This window comes from Mastomys coucha, unplaced genomic scaffold (assembly GCF_008632895.1).
Source record: "Mastomys coucha isolate ucsf_1 unplaced genomic scaffold, UCSF_Mcou_1 pScaffold3, whole genome shotgun sequence".
Lineage (NCBI taxonomy): Eukaryota > Metazoa > Chordata > Mammalia > Rodentia > Muridae > Mastomys > Mastomys coucha.
Window position 1 is genome coordinate 62003409 of NW_022196909.1, and position 18645 is coordinate 62022053.

General features: G+C 46.1%; 2 protein-coding genes across 21 annotated transcripts in view; both read left to right on the forward strand.

Annotated features, from left to right (window-relative positions):
• The window catches only part of Trerf1 (transcriptional regulating factor 1), a 230772-nt gene extending 225234 nt beyond the window's left edge, over window positions 1-5538 (forward strand). For all 17 annotated transcript variants that reach the window (XM_031347586.1, XM_031347584.1, XM_031347591.1 and 14 more), the window contains one exon: window positions 2926-5538. In XM_031347586.1, the coding sequence (XP_031203446.1) occupies window positions 2926-3247 (322 nt within the window). In that variant the 3' untranslated portion in view covers window positions 3248-5538. The remainder of the gene's footprint in view (window positions 1-2925) is intronic.
• Window positions 5539-11893: 6355 nt separating this feature from the next.
• The window catches only part of Mrps10 (mitochondrial ribosomal protein S10), a 10331-nt gene continuing 3579 nt past the window's right edge, over window positions 11894-18645 (forward strand). The window contains exons 1-4 of one of the 4 annotated variants that reach the window (XM_031348077.1): window positions 11894-11997; window positions 15675-15739; window positions 15817-15889; window positions 18232-18368. In XM_031348077.1, the coding sequence (XP_031203937.1) occupies window positions 11950-11997; window positions 15675-15739; window positions 15817-15889; window positions 18232-18368 (323 nt within the window). In that variant the 5' untranslated portion in view covers window positions 11894-11949. Of the gene's footprint in view, window positions 11998-12088; window positions 12242-15674; window positions 15740-15816; window positions 15890-18231; window positions 18369-18645 lie in introns of those variants that run through there. The other 3 variants (XM_031348078.1, XM_031348079.1, XM_031348080.1) reach the window with 3 other exon arrangements.

Consider the following 18645-nt stretch of genomic DNA (forward strand, 5'->3'; position numbering starts at 1 on the left):
TCCATAGCCTCAGTAATAGTGTCAGGCCTTGGGACCTCCCCTTCAGCTGGATCCCACTTTGGGCCTGTCGCTTGACCTTCTTTTCCTTAGGCTCCTCTCCATTTCCATCCCTGTAATTCTTTCAGACAGAAACAATTATGGGTCAGAGATGTGACTGTAGGATGGCAACCCTATCCCTCACTTGCTGCCCTGTCTTCCTGCTGGAGGTAGGCTATATAGGTTCCCTCTACTCTTGATTCATTTACTGTTTAGAATAGCCCTGTGAGGGGATGATGAGACAGCTCAGCAGACAAAGTGCTTGCTGCCACTTGCCTACAAGTCCAGATCCCACTTGGTGGAAGGAGATAACTGACTTCAGAAAGTTGTCTCCTGACTTCCATGTATACAGACCTCATGCCGTGGGAGTGTGTACACCATGAAAAAGGCCTTCTCAGGCAAGGATCTCCACAGGCTGAGGATCCTTAATCTGGAAATCCAAAATTTGGTGAGCGGGCACTTGACACTACCCATGAAAAGTTCTACACTGTGAAACTTTGTTTCATTCAAAAAATGACTGAAAGCCACAAGGGGGCTGATGGGAGAGGATCGCAAGTTCAAAAGCAGCCTGGGCTTATCCTGTCTCAGATGATGGATGGATGGATAGATGGATGGATGGATGGATGGATGGACAGATGTAAATGAATTATTTATTCTAGCTTGTCTGTTTAAAAGACACAAGAACCTGGTATTTTATTCACAAGCTGTAAATCTAGACTGGGCAGGTTCAATGTGTTCTCACCTGTATCTTAGCCATACACCCCTTGTTCCTCACTGTCTGAGTCTCGCACAGGCTGCTCCTGCTCCCTCAGCCTGTCCTCGGGGTGCACTTCTGGCCAGGTGCTCGTGAGCCATCTGGTCTCCTGGCAACCACCTTCTGTCTGTGTCCTCTCTCTCCTTTTCTGTCCACCTCGTGGTCCCTACCTGCAACCCCTAGCCTGGTAACTGAATACCTCTATTCTGTACCGCCTACCAGTAATTGTCTGTCAGCCACTTTTATTTAACCAGTCAGAAGATATTAGCAAGCAAAGTTTACACAACATGAGAATGTGCTCTCTGGACTGAACCAGACATTGGGGGCCAGTATTTAGCATTTGAATACCAGAACAACCCCAACACATAGATGGATGGATGGATGCGCAGATGGATGGATGGATGGATGGATGGATGGATGGATGGATGGATGGATGGAATGGATGAATGGATGGAATGGAAGCAGGAGGACCCAGAGTTTAGGGTCTTCCCTTAGCTATATGGAGTTGAAGGCTAACCAGAGCTACAAGACAGCTTGTCTTTAAAAAAAAAAAGTACAAAAGTATGTTCAGCTGTATGTTAAAAGTGGGTGTAAAGCAGTGAACCTCATGCTTAGACTCGGCGCCCATCTGTAGGAAGTCTCACTGTGTATACAGATGTGTAGCATCTGATTGGTGTGGGCAAGAGAGCACTTACCTGATATTTCATGTTTCCAGCTGTCCTTCAGAAGCACACAGTGAGCGGTTATGTTACTTGAGATCTTTTCTTCCTTTTGGCTTTATTTGTTATTAGTGTGCATGTGTGCCCACACACATGCCAGGACACACATGGGAGGCCAGGGGACAGCTCTGCAGAATCAGTTCTCTCCCTCTATCTTTACGTGGGTACGGAGTGGGGGTGGTGGTGACGAAAGTGATCAGGCTTCCTCTCAGATCCTTTTCCCAGCAGAGCCTCTCTCCTGCCCCTCCCCAGAGCATTTCCTAGTGAAGTCCAAGTAAGACTTTATGAAAACTAGAAATGTTTCCTGAGGTTTTCCAGATAGGAGCAACATTGAGCAAGTTCACAGACGGCCTCTTTCAGCTGCTCAAATCTTGTTCATTTTCCACATGTCCAGATAGATGCCCTCAACCAGTAGAACGCAGGCTGGGTGGGTGGGTGTGTTGGCTGTCTGATTGGTTAGCTTGGGAGAGTGACCAAGTTGTATTTATGCTTTGCTTTCTCCATAACAGAGCTTACATCTGGGCTGGCTTTCCTGCAAACGGCCTAGATGGTAATAGTGTAGCATGTGCAGGCTATGCTCTCTGTCTCACTCATCACCTTCCCATCACATCCCAAACAGACACAGTTGTGTGCCAGTGCCTAGACTTTATCCCAGGGTTGCAGGTACCATTGACATTTCAGATCACATGATGTCTTGCCTGGGGGTGGGAGAGAGGATTGGCCTTTAAAATAAGACATTTAGCAGCATCCTTGGCCTCGGCTTGTGCTCGGCAAGACAGACACCTCCTGACTTGGTTACAACAAATATGTCTCCAGCCGTTGTCGGATGCTTTCTGAGAGGACGTAGCCTCTCCTAGCCAAGACCCACTCTCATTCTAAAGAAAACAATATGAAATGATAATTATGGTGGCCAAGGGGGGTCTACAGCAAAAAGAAGTGGTAGAAGGGAAAAAGTGGAGTGGGAAAGGGCCACATGTGTACAGGGAGAACCTTCCAGCCTTCAACGAGAAGCCCTGAAGCCAGGGGCAGACGTGGACTGTTTTATGGTGAGACTACCATCAGCAGAGTTTGGGATTTTCCAGTCCACAGGGTGTGGTTAGGGGTGGGAATGGAAGGAGGCCAAAGGAGAAGTGGGAGTGCCTGCTAGACAGTGGACACACTGGACACCCTGTGCGGTCTCCGTTAGCACAGAAAGGGAACAGGACACACCACCTGAATTTTCCTGTCTCCATTCCTCACAATGCTTAGATAGATGACTGGTCACAGCAGGAAGAAGCCACCACAGACTAGACCTTGCCTATATGCCGCATTCCCGAAGGAAGTCCCTGCAGGAAACTGCAGGAAATGGGCATCTGTACCTCTAGGAACTAAGGCCGGCCCATAGGTCTCACAGGCTGCTCTCTCCCTTCTTTTCAGGGTCTTCTTTAAGATCAAAAGCCGGAATGCACACATGAAAACCCACCGGCAGCAAGAAGAGCAGCAGAGGCAGAAGGCTCAGAAGGCAGCTTTCGCAGCAGAAATGGCAGCCACCATCGAGAGGACTACAGGGCCGGTGGGGGTACCTGAGCTGCTACCCCTGGACCAACTGAGTCTGATGAAGCCGGTCAAGGACGTGGACATCCTGGACGATGACGTGGTCCAGCAGTTAGGCGTCATGGAGGAGGCCGAGGTGGTAGGCACAGATCTTCTCTTGGATGACCAAGATTCGGTGTTGCTTCAGGGTGATACAGAACTCTAAACCCCCGTTCATCACCTAGAGACACAGAAGCCATGGCCTCCACCTCCGTGGTCCACAGAGCCTGGACTTCCTGCTCCTTTGGAAACCCTTTTAAACTACCTGTTTAAAAAGCGGTCCTTTTCTTCAGGTTAAGGGAGGGAACTCCAGTTCTTTCTCTTTTACCTTCTTTTACATTGTTTTTGTTGGGGGTTGGGGGGAATAAAAACTTGGCACAACTGTCTTTAAGAGGTGTCTCATCTGGGCTGTGTTCTCATGAGGCCGCTTTCCCTCGGGGTGGGCCTCACCTTCCTGTTCCTTTGCTTTCAGATGTCAGCCACCCTGGTTGCCTTTTATCTCCAAACTCGCTGTGTGTGTGTGTGTGTGTGTGTGTGTGTGTGTGTGTGTGTGTGTGTGTGTGTGTAGGTAAGTAGGTAGGTAGCAGGTTATCCCATTCATTCTGGGACTTTAGGCCATGTTTTCTCACAAAGAATTATTTTATTCTGTTCTGATCTGCCAGAAAGAGTTCTCTCTCTCAAATCAGAAGAATTAATCTCTCTCTCTCTCTCTCTCTCTCTCTCTCTCTTTCTCTCTCTCTCTCTCTCTGTCTCTCTCTTCTCTGTCTCTCTCTCTCTCTCCCTCTCTCCCTCTTTCTCTCTCTCTCCCCCCCTCTCGCTTTCTCTCTCTGTTTCCAACATGGTCCATGGCCAGTGGAGTTCTGAACTTATTTTGCACCACTTGAACGTACTGTGAAGCCTCTCTCACTCTGACTTGCTCTAAGGTGTGTGCTGGACTGAGCTTTGTTTGCCTAGACGTTAGCTACAGAGAGACAGGGTTTTTCTAACACATAGAGATGGAAACTGCTTTGAAAACCAACACAAATGTGTCCAGATTCAAGTTTGCTACAATGCTCACATTCAAACAATGAATGTATTTGTTCCAGGTCACTTACCAAAGCGACTCCAGACGTCTCTAAGCTACATGACTTTGCTCTGTCCCTGAAGGCAGGGGGCACCATTTGTACTTGAAGGCAATAAACCTGCAATCCGACAAAAAATGTCATTGCCTAGACTTGTCAGTTGGGCTGATCCCCTCCCACTGCTAGTGCACAGTCAGACTGGACCACTGCCGCTGGCACAGTGGGGAGCCCGCCAGCCTCCCTTCTGTGGTCATGGCCTGTGGCCCCCAGGTGTCTTCAGGTCTTAACCCTCCTTGAGTAGACTAGCTCCCCAGCCCTGTGTAGCTGTCATGCTGGGCCACTGCGCTGGCCCGTGATCAGCTTGGCATTAGAGAGCATCCTAGTGGAGAAGTAGGGTTGGGCACCCTTCACATTGGATTCTACAAAACCATTTGGCACATACTCCCTCGGGGCCAGGGCACCATTGCCCACCACAGCCCCCACTCAGGCGGTGGCTTCTGAGGCTCAGGAAAGCCGCAAACAGAAGACTAGTTACAAAGCTTCTTTTCCTGTCCATCACTGTTTTTAGAACTCTCTTGAGGTCCTTCGTAGGTGGGGTGAGGGTATATTTTCTTTGCTGTTCTTTCAGAGGGTAGTCGTAGTAGCCTGTGTGTGATCTCAGCAGTGTTGCTTTAAGAACTCCCTGGGCATCATGCGTGTGCTTCCTTTAAAACCATTCCAGAGGCCACTCCTCAGGCGACCCCAAGACCCTGTCTGTCGTGGTGTCTGCTTAGCTCCAGAAAAGAGCAAATGCCCAGAGAACTTAGGGAAATTGGTGTCCTCCTCCCACTTGGGGATTTGCCCAGTTTGACACCTTAGAAACAAGCTGACCTGCCATCGCCAGTATCAATGCACAGTTCATTATGATTTGTCATGCAGAATAGCGTAAGGAATATTTTGACTTGAAATAACCAAAGAACTCCTCCTTAATGAGACAGTTCAGATACCTGTGTTTGTATTTCCTGACTATCAGCTTAAAATTTAATTGACTTCCGATTAAAATATTGCACTTTTTTTTTCCCGGAAATGATTTTACCTGCATGTGCGCGCGTTGTGTTTTAGCTGCCCTCCCCACAGGCCCCAAAGAACTTTTCTTCCTAATGGTTAATGTCTTTACCCGGCTCTCATTGACGCAATGGATTTTCAGTAATGGGTTTAGATTCCCTTTGAGAAAGCTTGTATATAAAAAGTTAACAGATATATTTTATGGAAAAACCCATCTTATTTTCAAATATATTTAACTGCTGTTATATTTTATTAGAGGAAGGTTGTAAATATTTTCTAGGAGTTCTATTGTAAAGAAAAGTATTTTTGAAAAAAATTAATGTAATAAAAAGGAAACCGTTTTTAACTAGTGGCTGTGCCTGCTTCCTGCTGTGCTTTCCTTCTGCCGTTCTCGGCCAGCGACCTGCATTGCATGCCTTCTTATCAGGATGTGACTCTGTTGCACTATTCCAACTTAGCATCGTAATCTCTAATGTGCTTAACTGTAAGTTTCCGGAATGCGGCTCCCTCCGCACAGCAAAGTGCTGTGCGGAGTCTACTCATGTATTTTTAAGGCGTGTATTTTTAATAAGGATTTTATGTAACATTTTGGCAAAAAAAAAAAAAGAAAAGAAAAGAAAAGAAAAGAAAAATGAAGAGGACAGTATTTTCTAATGAATTTTATAATAACATTTTGCTAAAAATGTTTCTTCCTAGGTCAGTTTTTTGTTAAGGTGAATCAAACGTCTTATTTTCCAGGAGATTTAAAAAAAAAAAAAAAAAAAAAGTTTGAAGTTGGAAAGCAACGCACTATTTAAACATCACATGTAACAAATGAATAAAGATGTTTTGTAGACTTGTCCTTTAGAGGTGCATTCCTTAAATTAAGATGATGATGATGATGATGATGATGATTGATGATGTGATGATGATGATGATCTGAGGCATCCTAGACCATCCCCCATCCCAAAATGTTCTGTTTCACGCTGTTTGGGATTTGGTTTGTTGTTGATGTTGTTGTTGTTGTTGAATGATCACAAGACTTTTGCAGACGAGAACGGGAGACTGTTAAGGACAGTCCAGCCGATCAGCCTTCTAAGAAACTGCCGGTTCCCACAGGGAGCCACCTCCACTAGAAGTGTAGTAATCCAATACACAGTCAACTTGGTGTTGCATTAGCTGTCCTGAAATAAACGGATACCTTTATGGGTCTTTCTCGGCTCACACAGTCTTTCAGCCATGGATGATTCCTGGTGGCATGGCCAATGCTGACTCTGCTATCTTGGCTCTTCTGTGGACAGCAGTTTTAGACCTGCTGGGTTTATTCCCATTAAAGCGTTCCTCCTGCCTGGAGAAACTGGGACAAGGACTTACATCTTGGCTCCTTGAGTGATAGACATGGCATTTTCCAGACTGTGCCACCCCAGAAGTCTCTGACCCCAGCCCTTGAGAAGCAGAAGCAGGCAGAGCTCTTAGAGCTTAAGGCCCGCTATTCCACAAAGCAAATTCCAGGTCAGCCAGGGCTACACAGTGGGACCCTTCACTGCCCCGACCCCTGAAAAAGAAATCTTTTTAAAAAAAAAATGTATTTATTTATTATATGTAAGTACACTGTCGTTGTCTTCAGACACACCAGAAGAGGGCATCAGATCCCATTACTGATGGTTGTGAGCCACCATGTGGTTGCTGAGAATTGAACTCAGGACCTTCAGAAGAGCAGTCAGTGCTCTTAACCACTCAGCCATCTCTCCAGCCCCCGCAAAAGAAATCTTACTGGAAGTCCTCCACAACAGCTGTGTTAACCCTGATTTATTTATGTTTTATATGAATTTCTAAAATTTATATGCATTTACTTTTTAGTAACCACAAATAAATTTGGGAAGAAATTTGAAACTTTATGTTTTATACAGTTTGTCCTGAGTGAGGCTTTCTCCTTTGGCACCTGGATCATCTGAGCCCCTTTTTGGAACTTTAATTTTAATCGTTCTTTTAGATCATCCTCTATCAAAATAGCTACCCACGATACGGTGCACATACAGCCAGGGTTGTAAACTGAGTCAGTTTTAGTGGCCACGATTCCAGGCCCCTGAAGGGGGTACTACTTCACCCATTCAGTCAGTCCTCGTGAGCTACCCTACACTCAACACTTTGAATACTATAATGTACGTATTCAATGACGGCGATCTGAGCCAAATGCTTCACTGAAGAACTGGATACTGAACAAAAGCAGATCAGGGGCTGGCCTATTTTGCTATCTAAAGAGCAAAATTTAGACTCTATTAATACCAAGAACATCTCCACATATACCTCTGGGGTAATATTTAACGTATAGCCAGACTCTGCAGTCTCTTAGGGCCTCTCTGTTCTCCCAGGTCCACTCTGTGGAAGAAAGCACTCATTCTTTTGAGAATGAAAGTCGAATCCTGAATTCTGCGGGCCTGTCTGCCCTAGGTACAGCCATTCAGCTGAGAGGTACATTCTAGGAAACTGGATAGGTTTTTAATCAAAACATAATTTGGAAGAAGTTTTAAGAAACTGAACAATACATCTCTAAGAGAGGCAGAAGTGATCTGTGAATCACAAATACCTCTACATAAAAGAACTGTAAAAGAATATTTTGGGGAGAATAAATTACTAATTCTTAACATAACAAAAAAGCTATAAAGGTGTAAATTGCTTCCTTTATGTAAAGTCAGGCATGATGGTGCTTGCTTATGATTCCAGTGCCTGGGGTGGTGGAAGCATTAGGGTCAGGAGTTCAAGACCAACCTTGGCTACACAGCATGCTCTAGGCCAGCTGAGCCACACAAGACTCTATCTCAAAACAGATGGTAAATGGTTCAGCAGACAGAGAGATAGCAGGCCTGAGCTGGATCTCACAAAGGAGGAGGAGAGAACCAACTTCCAAGAGTCATACTGTGACCTCTACATGACTCAGGACACACAGTGAATACATACATGCATACATACACACACACATACATGTATGAATCCATCAGGGGAGAAAACTAATCTTTGAAAGACAATTCTCTTTAAAAACAACAATTGAAGCCAGGCCTAGTGGTGCACACCTTGATTCCAGCACTTGGGACACAGAGGCAGGAGGATCTCTGTGAGTTCAAGGTTAGTCTGGTCTACAGAGTGAGTTCTAAGAATCTATACAAACCTAGATTGACTTCCACCTGTTTCCTGGGCCTAATGCAAGGTGCCCTTGCAGGAACTTTCTAGAACCACTCCTCGCAGTGGGGTCAGATGCTTGAAAGCTCAGGCTGTGGGTAAAGGGGACAGTGATAACAGCCCAGGGTCAGAACGTTGCTGGTGCCACCGAGCATGCTCCAAGCTTCTTGTCTATACCTGGAGTTCTTACCTGCTGCCTGTAGCCTAACGAAACCAACAAGCAGGGACAGGGATCGGATCTTTAGAGCTGTGCTTCACTTAGAGAGCTGTCAAATGGAAGAGCCTTTGGGCTAACAGCCTAAAAAAATGAAGCTACACCTCATCTCTTACCAGATCATATGGGAGGACAGACCATCTGTCATGCAGAGGTCAGCCCCCCACCTTCCACCCTACCGCTGCTCTGGGCAGTGACCGGCCAGGTCGCTGAGACTTGGAGTGTCTATGCCTCTCTCATTATCATCCTGTGCATCCCTCCCTCATTCCATGGATCTTTGGCCCCAAGCACTTCTTAAACCCCTGAATGTAGAGTCCATGGAGATGACTCAAAGATAAAGGAGACCTGAGATCAATTCCCCGGGACCCACATGGCAGAAGGAGAGAACCACTTCTAAATGTTTTCTGTCCTCTCACTTCTACACACACACACACACACACACACACACACACACACACACACAATTAATAAATAAAATAAGCTGGGGGAGGGGAAACATTGATCTAGTTAGTGTCTACCAGTATCAAAACTCCTCCAGGATCATCAGGGCTGGGAGGGGGAGTTACTTCAGAGCAAGTAAGCCATGCCCACTGTGTATGTGCTAAGCCTGGAATGTCATGCATGTGCTGACTCCTTTTTGCAACATGCAGTCCAAGTATGTGTATGACATAGAGTATGAAAGTGGCTGACCTCTGTCACTCCAGCTCTCCTGCTGGCAAAAACCTGCCTTTTTCCTTTAGAGTGTGTGCTGGATAGTTTTATGTCAACTTGACACAAGCCACCATTGTTATGACTATTCCTGGTTGTCAACTTGACTACATCTGGAATGAACTACAATCCAGAAATGGAAGGCACATCTGTGAGTCAGATATGGGTCTAGAAGACTCAGGCTTCTGACCTAGATCTTGATGTGGAGATCTTAAGGTATAGTGGCCATGAAAAGCTTAGGCCCTGGCAAGGTAGTACATGCCTTTGATCCCAAGAGACAGAGGCAAGCAGATCTCTGAATTCAAGGTCAGCCTTGGACAGAGCAAGTCCCAAGTAAAGAACAGCTTAGGTCCAGGCATGGTGGTCCACACCTTTAATGTGGGCCACACCTGCTGCTGGAGGCCTACATATGGACAATGGAAGGAGGAAGGTTAATTCTTCTGCTTGCACTTTCTTGCCGGCACACCTGTTGGAATCTACTTCTTCAGGACTCCAACTTATACAGAAGACCAGCTGAAACAATTAGCCTTATGGGACTGAGCAGATACTGGATTCTTGGACTTCCCATTGAGAGCTGTCCATTGCTGGGTTAGTTGGACTGCAGACTGTAAGTCATTACCATAAATTCCCTTAATATATAGAGACATTCCATAAGTTCTGTGACTCTAGGGAACCCTGACTAATACAACTGTCATCTGAGAAGAGGGAGCCTCAATTAAGAAAATGCTGTAGGCAAGTCAGTAAAACATTTTCTTAATTATTGATCAATGGGGAGGGTCCAGCCCATTGTGGGTGGGGCCACTCCTGGGCTGATGGTCCTGGGTTCTATAAGAAAGCAGGCTGAAGAACAAGCCAGTATGCACGCATCCCACCAGGGCACCATGGCCTCTGCATCAACTCCTAGCTCCAGCTTCTGCCCTGCTTAAGTTCCTGCCCTGACTTCCTTTGATGATGAACAGTAATATGGAAATGTACACCAAATCAACTCTTTTTTCCCAAAGTTGCTTTGAACATGATGTTCATCACAGCAATAGAAATCTTAAGACCCTAACTTCTGCATTTGCCACTGAGGCATTACACTAAAATGTAGTGATATAGTTTATGGCTCATAACTTGACTTAGAAGAGGAAAATGAGTGGTTCTCAGAAAACCACCGCGTTCAAGCATAGACATGGAGAAATCTAATGAAGCAAAGGCAGCTTCGGTGGCCACAAGCAGTCTGAGAGAGCTGAATCTCAGCTGAGAGGATCCATCCAAAGGCTAATGCCTCCAAGGAGAGGACATGTAGTCATTACGGCTGCTCAGAGCACACCTCTCTGGTTCCAATTAGCAGATCATGCTACCAAGTCACTAAAAACAAGCCAATAAAATTTTCTTTGCGAAGGAGGGTGGGCAGGAGGGTACCTTTAGTCTTCTCATCCAAAAGAGACATCAACACTGAACGTCATCATAGACAGAACCAGCCCACTACAAGAGAAGAGCAGTTCTTGAACTAGGATTGTGAAGGGGGTTACGGGTTCAGCTGAAACTCACCATATGACCTTGGCCAAGTCAACTTGGCTCTGAACCTCACCTTAAAATTACGATACAATTACTTCCGTGAGCATGAGATTAGGTAACCTAAGTGAGAGTCATTCCCTAGCTGTCCTGCCACCATCGTTACAGGTGCAGCCGACTCACTGAGCTGCGACCACCCAGAAGGACTGGAGGCTGGGTGAGGAGTCATCATGAAGGTACCACACAGAGAGATGGATGCAAAGTTTAGATGTAGCAAAGAGATGAAGGTTTGGGTGCTGTCAGAACAGACCACTGGCTGAGGGGGACCACTCTGAATGTCACAGTTTAGAGAGAGACTGATCCTGAGGAAGCTTCTGGGTTGCCTGCATGGCAGGGCATAGCCAAGTCCAGCCACACACTAATGAAGATTCTGTTTCCATATAGAGACATATAGAGGCCAGCCTGAGGGGCAGGAAAGTGATCATAGATCTTTCATCAGTTGTGCCATCTGGACATTCTACCCTTTGCTTAGTTCTCTGGCCTACCAAATAAGACAACTAATGCCTGCTTGTGGGAGACTCAGCTTTGCAAAGGCATGATGCTTTATTGGGATACTGCATTGGCTGGTTTGATCAAGTCACTCACCTAAACAGAAGCCGGAGCTCCCAAGTGTGGAGCTTCCATTATGTTAAATAGCATGGGAAGGCATTTTGAAAAACACAATTTAGAAAAATCCATTAGCAAGCCTGGCATTCCGATGGTGTGAACAAAGTTTAAAAACAAAATGGCTTTTGCAATAAGGTAAAAAGTTAGAATTTTAACTCAGAAGTAGCAGCAAATTCCTTTCCAAGTATGTGTTTTGTCGTGTTTGTCTTTAGGCAAACAGAACCACCCAAAACAAATAGGATCTTAGGATGCATAGCGTATAGATAGAACCTGGGAGTTTATCCAGAAGGCGAAAGCGACGCAGCCACTCAAAAACGTAAATGAATGAGTGAATAGTACATAAGTAAATAAATAATAAAGTAGAAATTTAAAAAAAATTTTTTTTTAAATTTTTTTCAAGCAGCCACGTCTCTATGGTTGCTTCAGATCCGGAACACAGGAGACACTCTTTCCTTTCGAACTCTATGGTTCGCGAACAATGCTGTGACCCCGGAAGCGATCCTGGAAGGTCAGGGCACCAAGATGGCGGCGCGCGCGGCGTGTGTGGCTGTGTGCCGGCGCCTGCAGCAGGTAAAGGGGTGGGCGGGGGATCCTGGCGGCCAACGGCGCGGTCGCCGAGTCTCGCTGCCGCCCTCTGCCCGGCCGGTTCGGAGTCTTCCTCCAGAGTTGATATTAGAAAGCGACAAGAAAAAGGCAGATTTTTCTTTCGAGAAACTCAACATAAATTGACAAGACGGGAACGAGCACTGTAAAACGTCGGGGCGGGAAAGATGAGCAAAGCATGTTCAGATGCCCACCCTTCACGTTAGAAAGGGTAATGAAAACCTTCCGCTCACAGAAGACAGGGAGCTAGTCTCGGACACACAGGAGCTGAGCCAGGGCTGAGTCTCTCATAAAGCTCTGGCGGAGCTTCACTGAGGCGTCCTGCTCGCCTCCAGAGGTTAGGAGATTGACTCCAAGGGCTCCGAGGTCAGATCTCCCTCGAGAGGTTCTCTGGAGAAGGAAAACTTGCCTGGCGTTCGCATGGCTTGAATCACAGCACTGGGAAAAGGAGGCAGGCGGACTTCTGGGTTCAAAGACAGCCAGGCTACGTATTCAGATCCTGTCACAAAATAAATGATTTAAATTAGAGAGAGAGAGAGAAGGAAAGAAAGAAAACTAGGCTGTTCTCAAGAACTTTGGTCTTGAAGCCGTTGTGACTCTTCTCAATGGTCATTTAGTAGTTTTGAAAATAAAGTTCAGAACTGGATCTGATGGCTCACAGTGAAATAGCATTACTTGTAAAACCTGGCCTGCATATTGAGACCCTGTTTGCCAAAATAAACGAATTAAAAAAAAAAAAAGAAAAAGAAAGAAGGGCTGAGACTGTAGCTCAGTTGCTCAAGGGCTTAATGCTTAAAGCCGGCCCTGGGTTGGATCCACAACAGCACATAACCCAGAGATGGTGCCCCACACACGTAATACCAGCCCTTAAAAGGTCAAAGCAAGAGGATCAAAAGTTCAAAATCTCTCTCAGCTTCATACAGAGTTCAAAATCAGAGTGGGCTCCATGAACTTGTATCTGAAAAAGAAAAAAAAAATGTTTTTTTTTTCATACTAGAGATTGAACCCAGAGCCTTGCTCACACCAGACAAAAGTTCTGCCACTGAACCCCATTCTTAGCCTTCTGTGGGACTCGGGTCCTCTGCAAGAGCTACCGAGCCGTCACTGCAGGCTCGATAGCCTCCCAGGTTAAATAGTTAGCACTTTAGAAAACCTGCTTTCCAGAGCAAAAGCAAGATTGAGGAAGAGTAGTGCTTTAGTATGCAGCCTTCTAGCAAAGGCAGCTTTATTCTTGTTAGTTTTTGCACACCATCTTCTACTCTATGGTACAACTCACGCATCTTTGAGAGACTCCACTGTACACCAGACAGAGAATGAAAGCAGAAAAGTCTTGAGTAATGTCTTAGTGAGTTTTGGTTTCAGGCCACCTGAGAGTGTCTTAAGGATTCACGGGCGGTCCTAGCCCACACCCTTATAACCACTGATCTTAAGGAAAATATATGAAGGCTGGAGAGGTGGCTCGGTGGTTAGGAGCACTTGGGTTTAGGTGCCAGCACCAGGCTTTCAAGAAGGGCATTCATGCCCTCCTGTGACCCCACTCCAGGGGCTCACAGAGGGTGGCTATCAAGGGGGCATTCATGCCCTCCTGTGACCCCACTCCAGGGGCTCACAGGGGGTGGCTATCAAGGGGGCATTCATGGCCTCCTGTGACCCCACTCCAGGGGCTCACAGAGGGTGGCTGTCAAGGGGGCATTCATGCCCTCCTGTGACCCCACTCCAGGGGCTCACAGGGGGTGGCTGTCAAGGGGGGCATTCATGCCCTCCTGTGACCCCACTCCAGGGGTTCACAGGGGGTGGCTATCAAGGGGGCATTCATGCCCTCCTGTGACCCCACTCCAGGGGCTCACAGAGGGTGGCTATCAAGGGGGCATTCATGCCCTCCTGTGACCCCACTCCAGGGGCTCACAGGGGGTGGCTATCAAGGGGGGCATTCATGCCCTCCTGTGACCCCACTCCAGGGGCTCACAGAGGGTGGCTATCAAGGGGGCATTCGTGCCCTCCTGTGACCCCACTCCAGGGGCTCACAGGGGGTCCACTGAAGCTTTTTGCCTTCCAGACTAGCCAAGAAAACTTGAGACTTGGGACCAGCGAGATCCTACCTTAATGACACCCAACAGTTTCTAGCCTCCACACTCTTGCACATACATGTATATGGGTGTAGAAACACTCATACAAATGTAGACATTTTTAAAAAGAAAACTAGGGTGCTAGAGACAGAGTTGTTTGCACTTGTGAGAAAGACTATATCCACCCAGATCTGTGCACGCCCACACCCTTAAAAAACAAAGCTGCATGCAGTGGTTCACAGCCAGCACTGAGGAGGTGAAGGCAGACATATTGGACGCTCAAGGCCTCCCCACCTCTCCAGCTGGAGGCTAGGTTGTGCATCATGCAACCCCCACCCCAGAGTCAACAAAACTATTTCAGAGGAAGAATGTGACTGGAAGCATCCTGCTTCTTAGCATTTGGATCTCTGATGTAGGAGAGCTTACTGTCTGAGTGAGTGAGTGACCACACATACTCTCGCACTGAGCCTGGTGCCCTTGTTTGTAAGCCAAGACAAGGTGTCTTTATGGAATCCTGGCTGTCCTAGAACTTGTTGGGTAGTCCAAGCTGGCCCCAGGGTCACAGATCCTCCTGCCTCACTAGACTGGGCTTAAAGGCATTCAGCACTACAGAAAGCACAGGCTGTTTTAAATGCACCCGCTAGTTGTTTTAATTCCTTTAAGTGTGTCTCCCTGTTATTTCCATCTGTGTTGTATTTTTAAAGATTTTATTTTGCTGCTTACAAGGTTACACTTCTCAATCAGTTTAAAGTATTACTGGGTGGCTAAGAAACCGAGAGCCGAGCAGTACCATTTGCCTCCTTTCCACTAGGGGGCGCTCACTTAAAGGGTTTGTGCACTGCTGTGTTAGGGCAGCTTGTGGTGTAGTAGTTAATGATGGGATGTGGTGTGTGCTGTATTCTAGGTAATTTACAAGCAAAGTGCTTATGCCAAGCAAAGATTAAATTATTCAGACATGTAATTTTAAAAGAATTTTGTTCTCTGTTTTGTTTCTGGAACAAACAAATCCTCAGTACATCTGGCTATCCTTGAACTCATGGTTCTTCCTACTCCACCTCCAAAGTGCTCAGATCAAAGGCAGGTGCCAGTATGCCTAGCTAAGTTGTTTCTGTTTCTGTTTTTAATTCATATGTCTTTGTGTGTACCTATATGAGTTTTCTGTGCACCACATGCATGTGGGCGCCCATGGAGGCCAGAGGGTACCAGACACTGGAGTTAGTGGGTGTGGGCGCTGAGAACTGATCCAGGCTCCTAAGAGCAGCAAACACTTTACTTTTATTTGTTTGTTTGTTTGTTCATTCATTCATTTGTTTTTTGGTTTTTCAAGACAGGGTTTTCCTGTGTTGCCCTGGCTGGCCTGGAACTCACAATATAGACCATTATGGCCTGAAACTCAGAGATTCGTTGCCTCTGCCTCCTGAGTGACATGCGCCGCCACCACACAGCACTTTGTTTTTGATTAAGTCTAACTTGGTAGTTTCCTCCGAAAGACTGAGACTCTTCTCCTGAGCCTGTGCCTCTGACTTGTACCCTGGGCACTGACGTTACTCCTGACACCTGTGTCTCTGTCCTTCTTAGGAACTGAGGAATTCGTCTATAAGTGGTTCGAAGTGCAGGACAAGCAGACCAGGTGGCCTCCCACTGTGAGTATGCAACTGCGTTTGCTTAACCACACTAGAAAACGGAGCTCTGTGCTCTGACTGAGCCTTTTCTTCCCCAGTAGCGCCAGTGTGAAGTGGATGCCATTGTCAAACCTGCACATGGATGTCCCAAAGAATCTGACCAGACCGATGGTAGGTACCCCCATTGCGCAGGGCAGGGCATGGAAGGCCTGCGACTCCAGCACTTAGGAGCTAGAGGAAGGGTATCCTCATTTACATAGCAAGTTCAAGGCCTACCTAGGTTATATGCAACCCATATCAAACAACAACAACAAAAGGAATTACATTGATAATTGATAAGTTTTTTCTGGTTTTCAGGCTTATTTTCCAAACACATATACTTCTTTATCATAGAATACCAGCAAGTACACAGTGCAGACTGAGATGTCCCTCGGAGATCCTGGGCTATTTTCATGCTTCCAATAACATCCTAAAGAAAATCATTATTGGCTGGGCAGTGGTGGCGCACGCCTTTAATCCCAGCCCTTGGGAGGCAGAGGCAAGTGGATTTCTGAGTTTGAGGCCAGCCTGGTCTACAGAGTGAATTCTAGGACAGCCAGAGCTATACAGAGAAACCCTGTCTCGAAAAACAAACAAACAAACAAAAAAAAAACATTATTTGTCCTAGATAAATGTAGTAATGAGCAATCTCTTGCTCTTAGCTCAGCATAACTCAGGAGTGTGGTATTTAGTAGTGTGGAATCCTTGATTCACAAAAAACAAAAACCCTTTTCTGCGGCTTTCAAGCCTTTCCTTGTGGATTTTGAGCCTGGGTTTATGCATTGCTCTGTTCACACTGAAGCAGGTAATTGGCACAAAGATAGTAAATACACAAGTTGCTATGTGGCCTTATAGAGTTTAAGACAAGGTGCTGTCTAGCCAGGCTAACCTCTAACTAGCTGTATGGCCAAGGATCACCTGGAACCCTAACCCTTATGTTAAGTGACAAGCTTACAGGTCATCACTCCCAGGTCTTACTAAATCTCTAAAAATTCTAAATCTTTCCATTTCTCACTTTAGTTTGTGAGCCTAGTCTAGCATGGTCATCAAGCTCCAGATTCAGGGTGAGACCCTGTTTCAAAATACATAGTCTGGCCAGTGAGGTGACTCAGCAGGGAACGGCAGGTAGCACCAAGCCTGTCGTCCTGGAGTCAGTCTCTAGGACCCACAGTGTCCTCTGACCTCCATGTGTATGCCATAACACGCATACAGACAAACACAATTCAAATGTTTCATTTTTAGCAGTAAGATAAATATGCAGAAAGGTGGCTCAGCAGGTACCCAGCCTGAGGTCATGTCGTAGAACCCACATGGTAGGACCGGAGAAGTTGTCCTCAGACTCCACCTGCACACCATGGTGCATGCACATGTACACGCGCGCACACACACACGCACACACACACACACACACAGCCTCTTTACTACTTGTTCAGGCCACTTAAGGACTTCTGGGAAATCAGACCTTGTCATGTTAAAACCTATTAGGGGATCTTGAGGCAGCTCAGTAGTAGAGTTTTTAGCTAGCACTCTCCAAACACCACAAAAGTTTAAATAAGTAAACAAACATCCTCTCTACATTCCCTACTCTGCTGTAAAGATCAGTAAATCCTGTCTTTCCAGCCATCTTATTTAGAGTAATTGAGAACAGATGTCTGTCTTCCGACTTACTAAGTGGCTGTCTTTTCAGAGGTGAAGTACTTCAACCCTGACTCACTGGATTAGTAATAACCTTTCCCAGCCTAATGGTGAATGAGATGAAGATAATGCCCCTCCTGGAAGAAGTCAGAAATGCCAAGCCCATTATTTCCAAGGCCTTTAGCCCTGGTGTGGAAGGTCCAGCCAGTGTCATAACATTTTAATTAGACATGAGTAATTTCTGTGTGAAGACAGGCCAACCATACATGAATAAATTCATAATAAAAGGGATGAGTAGAGCTGGCTGGCTTCATATAACAATTACAGTGTTTAGCAGTTGTATAGCAGTGTTTTAACAATTTATAAGCACTTTAATTTGTATCTTCATAGATCTTCCTTGTAGAAGTAGAAGAGCTTTAGTTAGCACAAGCATATTACCTTAAACAGGAGTGCCCAGAGGAGCAGGGACTCACACAGTTCGCACTGTGCAGCCACCATGATGAGCTTCTCAGGTGTTGCCTTCTAGCCAAGTCACTTGGTAAAAGACCCTGAGACCTCTCACTAGAAATCTGGGGCTCAGTCATAATTGAGTTGGAGCCTCCATCATGATTTTATAGTGACCTCGAAGGTTGTGTGATCCTCAGTGGACTCTCACGGGTCTGGGAAGTCATTGCTCAGGTCTGTGTGGCACTAGGAGGCAAGCTAGTAGTTTTAAAACATTGCCTATCAGTTTTCTCATATATTACTAAACTCTGAAGTCATTCAAACAATAATATGTTATATTTGCTAGATGTAAATATTACAAGAACTGAAACCAAAACTTGTCTTTTTTATCTTAGATAACCACTTCCGATGAGCCAGACACGTTGTACAAACGCCTGTCCATTTTAGTGAAGGCCCATGACAAGGCTGTATTGGACAGTTATGAGTACTTTGCTGTGCTTGCTGCTAAAGAACTTGGCATTTCTATTAAAGTGTGAGTATGACAGTTCCTAATCTGACGTGTTGTCTGCTGGGAACCTGCCTGGGATCACAGTAGGTCTGAGCTTGTAAAGTAGGGTACAACTGTGGGTGAAGTTAAGCCTGTGTAATCCTGGCAAGTAGTGTCACTTCCTGTCTGCTAGAATTGTTAAGTTCTAGAACAGGAAACATAAAGAAACCCTTCCTCGAAATTGCACTGGGGAGAGGAAGCCTCCTGTTGAGGGTCTCTCTCTGTGAGACGGGGAGGCTCTGAGGCACTGTTCAGACATGAT